The sequence below is a fragment of the Coregonus lavaretus genome (genome assembly GCF_964263955.1).
Source record: "Coregonus lavaretus genome assembly, chromosome: 17".
NCBI classification, from domain to species: domain Eukaryota; kingdom Metazoa; phylum Chordata; class Actinopteri; order Salmoniformes; family Salmonidae; genus Coregonus; species Coregonus lavaretus.
Window position 1 is genome coordinate 14,364,186 of NC_140004.1, and position 11,067 is coordinate 14,375,252.

An 11,067-nucleotide genomic window follows, 5' to 3' on the forward strand; every position below is an offset into this window, starting at 1 on the left:
TCTGTAATGTCAAAGTGGAAGAAGAATTCTAACATTTTTTAAATAATGGAAACTAAAACACTAATATATATTGATTAGATAAGTATCCATCCCCATGATTCGATACATGTTAGAAGTGATTACAGCTGTGAGTCTTTCTGGTTAATTCTCTAAGAGCTTTGCACACCTGGATTGTACAATATTTGGCAATTATTCTTTTAAAAAATTGTCAATCTCTGTCAAGTTGGTTGTTGATCATTGCTAGACAGCCATTTTCAAGTCTTGCCATAGATTTTCAAGAAGATTTAAGTCAAAACGCTAGCTAGGCCACTCAGGAACATTCAACGTCATCTTGGTAAGCAACTCCAGTGTATATTTGGCCTTGTGTTTTAGGTAATTGTCCTGCTGAAAAGTGAATTTGTCTCCCAGTGTCTGTTGGATGGCAGACTGAACCAAGTTTTCCTCTATGATTTTGCCTGTGCTTAGCTCTATTCCATTTATTTTTATCCTGAAAAACTCCCTAGTCCTTGCCGATGACAAGCATACCCATAACATGATGCAGCCTCCACCATGCTTGAAAATATGAAGTGGTACTCAGTGATGTTTTGTGTTGTATTTGCCCCAAACATAACGCTTTGTATTCAGGACAATAAGTTCCTTTCTTTGCCACATTTCTTGCAGTATTACTTCAGTGCCTCATTAAAACAGGATGCATGTTTTGGAATTTTTCTTCCTTCTTTTCACTCTGTTATTTAGATTATTATTGTGGAGTAACTACAATGCTGTTGATCCATCCTCAGTTATTTCCTGTCAGAGCCATTAAATTCTGTAACTGTTTTAAAATCACCATTGGCCTCATGGTGAAATCCCTGAGCGGTTTCCTTCTTCTCCGGCAACTGAGTTAGTATTGATACACCATCCAAAGTGTAATTAATAACTGCACCATGCTCATCTACCAATAGGTGCCCTTCTTTGCGAACCATTGGAAAACCTCCCTGGTCTTTGTGGTTGAATCTGTGCTTAAAATTCACTGCTTGACTGAGGGACCTTACAGATAATTGTATGTGTGGGGTACAGAGATGGGGTAGTCATTTACAAATCCTGTTAAACACTATTATTGCACACAGAGTGAGTCCTTGCAACTTATTATGTGACTTGTTAAGCACATTTTTACTCCTGAACTCATTTAGGATGTAATACTTATTGACACAAGACATTTGAGCTTTTCATTTTTAATTAATTTGTAAACATTTCTAAAAACAAAACATAATCTTCACTTTGAAATGATTGGGTGTTGTGTGCAGATCATTTACACAAAATCTCAATTTAATCAATTTTAAATTCAGGCTATAACACAACAAAATGTGGAAAAAGTCAATGAGTGTGAATAGTTTCTGAAGGCACTGTAAGTGAATTTATAAGCCTCCAAGCTAGGTGGCGGTATGTTTGAAAAGATCAGACGTTGGTCACAATGAACCCTCTCAGTTTTCTGCCCAGCAGTCTCTTTGATTAATGTCAAAGTTGCATGGTACGGCAGGTTTATTTTACCAACAGAACTATATAGATATCCTTCTCCAATGTTTCTTCTTTTGTGTTCTCAATTTTATAGATAGATCCGAGATTTCAAAGCTATAGACATTTCAAATAGATTCGTTTAATACTGAACTGAAATGTCAGGAGTACATTACTGAATCTAAGCTATTAATAGTGGTCACAGACAGTAGGCTTTTGACACTAGGCTACAATGTCACTGCCAGAGAACATGAAGTTATGAACGTCACTTATGAGAAACGTCCATATAGACATTAAAACCTGGGAAACGTCACTGTTGTTGGTAGACCTAAACTTTGGCATTGTGTGTCACCATTTTTCAAGACTGCTGAACTTCTGTCACAATGAGACGACTTTTATCAAAACTGATAAACCGAGCGTTGCTGACTGAACCCTTTGGACGAATGATGCTCAGTGAAGCAGGAGTCCACACAAATTCTCGTATGAGACTGGTAAGTGAATTATTCAAGAAAAACAATTGCTGCCCAATATGTTGTAGTCAGTGCACTGCAGCCACTTGTCTTGGGTTTTGACTAGGATACAGTTTGTCAGAATTGACCAAAATAGACTTTTCAAGCAGGTTAAGAGAGCTTACGCAGGAGGTTAGGATAATTAATGTTGCAGGTTATGAGAATTAGGTTAAGGTTAGGAAAAGGGTTAGGGTTAGCTCAAATGCAAAGAGTTTAAACTTGACGTAAATTTCACATAAACTGTATCCCATCTAGCCATGGTCCTTGTATTGCTCACAGTTTGATACATATAAAGCGTAGGCCTATGACTTGTTACAATGTAGCTGCTGGCATAGCAGCCCATGCTAGAATGTAACAATTAACAATGCTGGTAACGTTGCAAGCGACAACGTAACGTTAATCCACTTGAGACCACAGCTGACAGTTTGTGTCAATAGGGCTCATCAGGTTCTGTGCGTGGTGTTGTTCACAGTACAATTTTGTAAGCATTGCATTTTTAACTGTTACAGAAGTATTTGCTGCTATTACTTTTATTACAATTGATCTAAATCGAAATTAAGTGTAGTGGCTAACCTATAATAATAATAATAATAATAATATGCCATTTAGCAGACCTAGTCAAAAGTTCCACAATGAGACACATTTGAAAGTAAATACATGTCTTATTTTGTTTGGCAGCCTTGTTTTGAGAGCTCTGTTTTTAAGTTATAAAAGTAAAAACAAAAACTTTGCTCCTGTGTGTTTTTGTCACTGTCAATGAGGGAGTTCAATTAACCTGAGCTATGGTGCATGGGTCTATGGCCTGTGACGTGAATGGACAAAAGTGGTGAGGGAGGCACACCCTTTTGAAATCGAACAGTAATCAGTGCCACTCGTGTTGTCAACAAGGCAGCATGGTGCATCGTCCAGAAACAAACAACATCTCTTTTCCATAAAATATATGTTAGAATTTCAAATTAGTTTTCATTGGGAAGGCAGATAAAGCATTTTTATCAAAAACAATCACTTTTGCATGTGAAAACACAGAATCCTACTCATTACTCCACGTGCTTAATCTAAATCACTTTTGTTTTGAGCCGACTTCACCATGGGATTTGAACAGGGCACCTGGCTCACGCCCAGGAGGCAGCCCGGTACCAAAATGAATGCAATCACTTTTCACCCGGTGCAAACTCCTCCCACCAGGGTAACCTGGGACAGATAATGGAATCTCCTCAATGAGTAGGCCCAGAGCTACAGTGAGCTCCAAAAGTATTGGGACACAGACCGTTTTTGTTTTCTTTTGGCTCTGTACTCCAGCACTTTGGATTTGAAATGATACATTGACTGAAGTGCAGACTGTCAGCTTTAATTTGAGGTTATTTTCATCCATATCGGGTGAAGCGCTCCACACTGCCCTTTCATACCTGGACAAAAGGAACACCTATGTGAGAATGCTATTAATTGACTACAACTCAGCGTTCAACACCATAGTGCCCTCAAAACTCATCACTAAGCTAAGGACCCTGGGACTAAACACCTCCCTCTGCAACTTGATCCTGGACTTCCTGACGGGCCGCCCCAGGTGGTAAGGGTAGGTAACAACACATCCGCCACGCTGATCCTCAACACGGGGCCCCTCAGGGGTGCGTGCTCAGTCCCCTCCTGTACTCCCTGTTCACTCATGACTGCATGGCCAGGCACGACTCCAACACCATCATTAAGTTTGCAGATGACACAACAGTGGTAGGCCTGATCACCAACAACAAAGAGACAGCCTATAGGGAGGAGGTCAGAGACCTGGCCGTGTGGTGCCAGGACAACAACCTCTCCCTCAACGTGATCAAGACAAAGGAGATGATTGTGGACTACAGGAAAAAGAAGAGGACCGAGCACGCCCCCATTCTCATCGACAGGGCTGTAGTGGAGCAGGTTGAGAGCTTCAAGTTCCTTGGTGTCCACATCACCAACAAACTAACGTGGTCCAAGCACACCAAGACAGTCGTGAAGAGGGCACGACAAAACCTATTCCCCCTAAGGAGACTGAAAAGATTTGGCATGGGTCCTCAGATCCTCAAAAGGTTCTACAGCTGCACCATCAAGAGCATCCTGACTGGTTGCATCACTGCCTGGTATGGCAACTGCTCGGCCTCCGACCGCAAGGCACTACAGAGGGTAGTGCGTACGGCCCAGTACATCACTGGGGCCAAGCTTCCTACCATCCAGGACCTCTATACCAGGCGGTGTCAGAGGAAGGCCCTAGAAATTGTCAGACTCCAGCCACCCTAGTCATAGTGTTCTCTCTGCTACCGCACGGCAAGTGGTACCGTAGCGCCAAGTATAGGTCCAAGAGGCTTCTAAACAGCTTCTACCTCCAAGCCATAAGACTCCTGAACATCTAATCAAATGGCTACCCAGACTATTTGCATTGCCCCCCCACCCCTCTTTTACGCTGCTGCTGCTCTCTGTTTATTATCTATGTATAGTCACTTTAATAACCCTACCTACATGTACATATTACCCTAATTACCTTGACTAACCAGTGCCTCCGCACATTGACTCGGTACCGGTACCCCCTGTATATAGCCTCACTATTGTTATTTGTTACTTTTATTTCGTATTATTATTATTATTTTATTTTTTGGCATTCTTTCTTAAAACTGCAACGTTGGTTAAGGGCTTGTAAGTAAGCATTTCACTGTAAGGTCTACACCTGTTGTATTCAGCACATTTGACAAATAACATTTGATTTTATTAGAAATTACAGCACTGCTTTAGGGGACCAAAAGTATTGGGACAAATTCACTTATGTGTAGTTAAGTAGTCAAAAGTTTTGTATTTGGTCCCATATTCCTAGCACGCAATGATTACATCAAGCTTGTGACGCTACAAACTATTTGGATGCATTTGCTGTTTGTTTTGGTTGTGTTTCAGATTATTTTGTGTCCAATAGAATTTCATGGTAAATAATGTATTGTCATTTTGGAGTCACTTTTATTGTAAATAAGAATAGAATATGATTCTGAACACTTCTACATTCATGTGGATGCTACCATTAATAGGGATAATCCTAAATGAATTGTGAATAATGATGAGCGAGAAAGTTAAGAGGCATAAATATCATACCCCCCCCCAAAAAAATGCTAACCTCCCCTTTTATTGTAGTGGTGAGAGGTTAGCATGTCTTGGGGGTATGATATTTGTGCGTCTAACTTTCTCACTCACCATTATTCAGGACTATCCGTAATCATGGTAGCATCCACATTAATGGAAGTAGAAGCGTTTAGAATTTTACCATTCATTTCTATTGGGCACAAGATAATCTGAAACACAACCAAAACAAACAGCAAATGAATCCAACAAGTTTGTAGAGTCACAAGCTTGATGTAATCATTGCGTGCTAGGAATATGGGACTAAATACTAAACTTTTGCCTACTTTAATACACATAAATCCCCTTGAATGTATGTACAAAAAGTGCTGTAATCTCTAAACGGTTCACCTGATATGGATTAAAGCTGACAGTCTGCACTGTAACCTCATAGTCAAATCCAAAGTGTTGGATTAAAGAGCCAAAACAACAACAAACATTGTCACTGTCACAATACTTTTGGAGCTCACTGTATATTTAAGCAATAAGGCCCGAGGGGGTGTGGTATATGGCCAACATACCACGGCTAAGGGCTGTTCTTATGCACGACGCAACAGACCTTAGCCGTGGGATATTGGCCATATATCACAAACCCCCGAGGTGCCTTATTGCTATTATAAATGGGTTACCAACGTAATTAGAGCAGTAAAAATAAATGTTTTGTCATACTCGTAGTATATGGTATATACCAGGGCTTGAACCATCCAGTTTATAACCTCCAATTGAACACCCGGTAATTACAAGGGAGAACCCGCCCCTGGATGCTTCTCTTTCTATTGGCTCATGGCTACTTCCTAGTTCTACGGGTAGCAGACATTTTTTTGGAAAACACACCATACCACCTCCTCCTCCGTGCTTCATCCGTTCACCTACTCTGTGGCTCAGAAAGACACAGCGGTTGGAACCAAAAATCGCGAATTTGGACTCATCAGACCAAAGGACAGATTTCCACCGGTCTGATGTCCATTGCTCGTGTTTCTTGGCCCAAGCAAGTCTCTTCTTCTTATTGGTGTCCTTCAGTAGTGATTTCTTTGCAGCAATTCGACCATGAAGGCCTGATTCACGCGGTATTCTCTGAACAGTTGATTTTGAGATGTCTGTTACTTCAACTCTGTGAAGCATTTATTTGGGCTGCAAATTATGAGGCTGGTAACTCCAATGAACTTATCCTCTGCAGCAGAGGTAACTCGGCCTTCCTTTCCTATGGCGGTCCTCATGAGAGCCAGTTTCATCATAGCGCTTGATGGTTTTTGCGACTGCACTTGAAGAAACTTTCAAAGTTCTTGAAATGTTCAGAATTGACTGACCTTTATGTCTTAAAGTAATGATGGACTGTCGTTTCTCTTTGCTTATTTGAGCTGTTCTTGCCATAATATGGACTTGGTCTTTTACCAAATAGGGCTATCTTCTGTATACCACCCCTACCTTGTCACAACACAACTGATTGGCGCAAACGCATTAAGAAGGAAAGACATTCCACTAATTAACTTTTAACAAGACACTCCTGTTAATTTAAATGCCAGGTGACTACTGGTTGAGAGAATGCAAAGAATGTGCAAAGCTGTCATCAAGGCAAAGGGGTGTCTACTTTGAAGAATCTCAAATCTCAAATATATTTTGATTTGTTTAACACTACATGATTCCATGTGTTATTTCATAGTTTTAATGTCTTCACTATTATTCTTACAATGTAAAAAATAGTAAAAATAAAGAAAAACCTTTGAATGAGTAGGTGTGTCCAAGCTTTTGACTGGTACTGTATACAGTGCTATGAAAAAGTATTTGCCCCCTTTCTAATTTTCTCTACTTTTGCATATTTGTGATACTGAATGTTATCAGATCTTCAACCAAAACCTAATATTAGATAAAGGGAACATAAGTGAACAAATAACACAACAATTACATATTTATTTCAAAAAACCAAACTCTGCATTCCACAGTAAGAACATCATACCAAAGGTCAAGCATGGTGGTGGTGGTTGTGTGATGGTTTGGGGATGCTTTGCTGCCTCAGGACCTGGACGACTTGCCTTAATAGAAGGAACCATGAATTCTGCTCTGTATCAGAGAATTCTACAGGAGAATGTCAGACCATCTGTGAGCTGAAGCTGAAGCACAGCTGGGTCATGCAGCAAGACAATGATCCAAAACACACAATCAAGTCTACATGAAAATTGCTAAAAAGCAACAAATTTGAAGTTTTGGAATGTCCTAGTCAAAGTCCAGACCTAATCCCAATTGAGATGTTGTGGCAGGACTTGAAACGAGCAGTTCATGCTTGAAAACCTACACGTCACTGAGTTAAAGCAGTTCTGCATGGAAGAGTGGGTCAAAATTCCTCCACAGCGACGTGAGACACTGATAAACAACTACAGGAAGCATTTGGTTGGAGTCATTGCAGCTAAAGGTGGCACAACCAGTTATTGAGTGTAAGGGGGCAATTACTTTTTCACACAGGGGAATTGGGTGTTGTGTTATTTGTCCACTTATGTTCCCTTTAACTAATATTAGGTTTTGGTTGAAAATCTGATAACATTCAGTATCATAAATATGCAAAAGTAGAGAAAATTAGAAAGGGGGCAAATACTTTTTCATAGCACTATATATATATATATATATATATATATATATATATATATATATATATATATATATATATATATATATATATTAGGACCAGGCAAAAGTTTGGACACACCTACTCATTCCAAAATATACTATAGGTCCCTTAGCCTACTAGCCATCACCTCCCTAGGTATAAGTGTCCTTTGGGCTGCAAAACACACTTGGCAAAAATAATTTTAAATAAAAATTACGGCTTTTAACTAACTTTCACAAATTTCTGTTTTTATTATTAAATGATTAATAGATTGTTTTAGGCATACAAGTTATGTTAGTTATTGATATTGACTAGGCATGTAGTGGGATACCAATCAGTTTGAAAGCAGGCTATTGCAATAAAGAAAATAAAACATATATTTATTTTCTATAAATTCACAATTTTAATTGTGGGGAAGGAGAATGGGAACAATGGCAAAAGCATGGCAGTCTTTCAACAGGCCTTCCTGCAGCCACAACTCTACAACAGGTGCATTGGATCTTTTTGTGGCCGTGGTGCTTCGAGAAAAAGTGGACTTTTACGTGTGCCTGTCACGAATTTCGAATGAGTCATAGGGCTATGTAGCGGACTAAACTCTACTCCATGGTGAAGGAAGTTTCTGATGACTCCACCAACTGAGTGGAGCAGATACCAAGCTTTGTGGAATCTAGATCCGTCTACATCCATTCACTTAAGGGCAATACTTCCAAAACATTTAAATTATGAAAAGTATGGATTTCAGCAAACAAAGAAAGTCACGCAAATATAGAGGACAAACAGGTACAAGGTAGGCGTTTCATAATTTACAGTTTAAGTACTGACCTTGGGCGAATTGATGTAGTCAGAGTTGGATTCCGCAAAGCCTGGTCTATGCTCCACTCTGTTGGTGGAGTCATCAGAAACTTCCTACACCATGGAGTGGAGTTTAGTCCGCTAAGGCCTACGTGTCTATTTCACAATAAGCTGTGATGAAGGGCTCACTTCGCCTGCGATCAGTCCTCTGATTTAGTTCACGCTCTCTATGTTGCTGAATTTTGTGCGCATGTATTAGGACGCATCAAGGGATTCCCGCATGTGGGTTACATGTCTTCAATGTTTGCTACGTGGGGTAACAGCAATGTAGGCTACCTGGGGATTTCTATGTTTTTATTCTTCATAATTATAAGTTAGACATGAAGAGCTCCAAAAACAAGGCTCCCTGGAACAATTATGAGCCAAAAACAGATTTGATAATATATTTGAAACAGGACTTTGTATTATTGTTAGTTAAAAATGTGTGACTAACATGACACATCAGTCCGTTCTTGTGGGAGGAGAACCACTGTACTCGCCAGTGACATTTAGAGAAATATAGTATGCAAAGATGGAAAATAACTATTTCTTGTCCTTGTGCAGGTTGTGGGACTGGGAAACCCTGGAATGAATGGTTCGCGCCATAGCGTGGGCATGGCAGTGCTCGAAGCACTTGCTTCCCGGCTTGGGGTAGCTGATAGCTGGCGTGGTGATAAGCATGTGTCCGGTGAGGTCATCGTATCTGACATCCAGGACACCCAAATCGTGCTTCTCCGACCACGACTACTGATGAACATAAACGGTGTATCCGTGGCCAAAGCAGGTGAGGAATCTTGTCTTCTTGATGTCTTTTGACATTTTATGTATTTTGAGTTTTGACTGTCAGAGGAATTATACCAAAAGTAGGCTATGTGTACTGTGAATGAATTGTTAATGATATTTTGTTTTTAATTACCTTGAATCAAGCGGGTAAATACAGCATCAAGCCTGAGCACATACTACTGGTTCATGACGAGTTGGATAAGCCTCTTGGAAAGCTTGCTATGAAACAAGGAGGGAGTGCCAGGTGAGTTGATTCCCAGACAGTTATCAGCCTGACTAATGATGCTATCTGACAACAATGTGATCTTCCCAAGTTTGTGCTCATTTTAGATGTTGTTGATTGACAGGGGTCACAATGGTGTGCGGTCCTGTGTTGAGTGTCTGCAGACTGATGTAAGTAGCTTTCCACACAGACAAATACTCTCCCTTCCCACATTGGGAGGAATTGAGAGATGACTGTTCCCTTTGACACATTTTGGGAAGGTGCTAGAGAATCCAGAGAAATGTCATGTCTGTCAAATGGAACTGTTGTCTGGGGGGGTTGGGCGCAGAGTAAAAAGTCAAATGTATTTAGCAAGATAGACAATAAGGTACAATTATATTATTGTGCCCCCCAGGTGATGCTCAGACTGCGTGTTGGGATTGGCAGACCATCAGGTAAAACATCAGTGGACCGCCATGTTCTGGGCCGCTTCTCTCAGGAGGAGCAAAAGGTTCTGAGGGGGGTTTTAGAAGAGAGTGTGGACATTCTCCTCTCCCAGCTCACTGACAAGGAGAATGTGCAGTCCCCACTCTCGCCACCTGGAGGCAGACCAGCATCACAGACTGGGAAACCAAGGGAGCGTTTAAGCTCTCCAGGAAAGGACACAACCGCTGGCCAGACCTGAGACTGACGAGACGTTGACAGAGCCAGTGAAACTATGACTGTACTTAATTTGTTATGACTTTATTTATGCTCTGGTTTAGAGTGTATGTGAAATGAATGCCAAGTAAGCACACTTTGTTTCAAGGACAAAGAATTTAGATATGAATAAGATAATCATCGCATAGAGCATCTAGATTGGTATGCAGTATGCATTTATTTGGAAGTTTCCCAAACTACCAGTTGTATGGCTTTTGGTGGTCTAATTATGTGCAAGGTCCAAGGAGAGACCAATACTTGATATTAGAATGATTAAACAAAACCATCATACCAATGGCATTGAGAAGAAATGGAACTAATGGTGAATGAACTGAGGGAAGACTGAGGGTTTTCCTGATAAGAGAACCTGTTTCATTCATGTTTCAGCCACCCTGAAAGCCTCCCAATCCCAGGGTCTCACATCATCTAAACTCATTGTCTTTGGTGTATTTACTGGTGCAACATATTGATTCCATCCTTTAATTGTCAGCCTATAACCACACTCTTAATCAACAAGCATTCTTAATGAGTAGTAGCAAACAGTCAAGAAGTGTATGATTCTCACCAAAGTGAATACCAGCCCACAAAAACTGAGAAAGGAGCATATAAAAAGTACAGAAAGGCAGAGTGAGAGAAAGGAAAACTGATACAATGGGCCGAATAGATTGCGATGCAGGGCTAAAGAAAGGGCGGGGGAGAAAACAATGGAACAATGGGGGCCAAACATTGTAGGATAGGGCTGTTTGAAGCCTTCTGTTTGGCAGTAGCTCAGAGTCACAACAAAGCATCAGGGACACACTTGTGGATGTGGGGAATGGGACTCA

The 11,067-nt window shown here is 40.6% G+C and overlaps 1 protein-coding gene across 1 annotated transcript; it reads left to right on the forward strand.

Moving 5' to 3' along the window:
* Positions 1-1,480: 1,480 nt before the first annotated feature.
* LOC311144183 (putative peptidyl-tRNA hydrolase) lies at positions 1,481-10,828 on the forward strand. The gene is made up of 5 exons (XM_084180188.1): positions 1,481-1,982; positions 9,124-9,343; positions 9,487-9,586; positions 9,690-9,735; positions 9,960-10,828. The coding sequence occupies exons 1-5, from the start codon at positions 1,875-1,877 to the stop codon at positions 10,227-10,229; spliced, it is 744 nt and encodes a 247-aa protein (XP_084036314.1). The 5' UTR covers positions 1,481-1,874; the 3' UTR covers positions 10,230-10,828.
* Positions 10,829-11,067: the final 239 nt, after the last annotated feature.

What these genes read in the sequence shown, in the direction of transcription:
- LOC311144183 (XM_084180188.1), top strand. Translation starts at nt 1,875, where the DNA reads ATGAGACGACTTTTATCAAAACTGATAAACCGAGCGTTGCTGACTGAA. An exon ending in CAAATTCTCGTATGAGACTG is followed by an intron (nt 1,983 to 9,123) that starts GTAAGTGAATTA and finishes GTCCTTGTGCAG; the next exon opens with GTTGTGGGACTGGGAAACCC. An exon ending in TTGAGTGTCTGCAGACTGAT is followed by an intron (nt 9,736 to 9,959) that starts GTAAGTAGCTTT and finishes TGTGCCCCCCAG; the next exon opens with GTGATGCTCAGACTGCGTGT.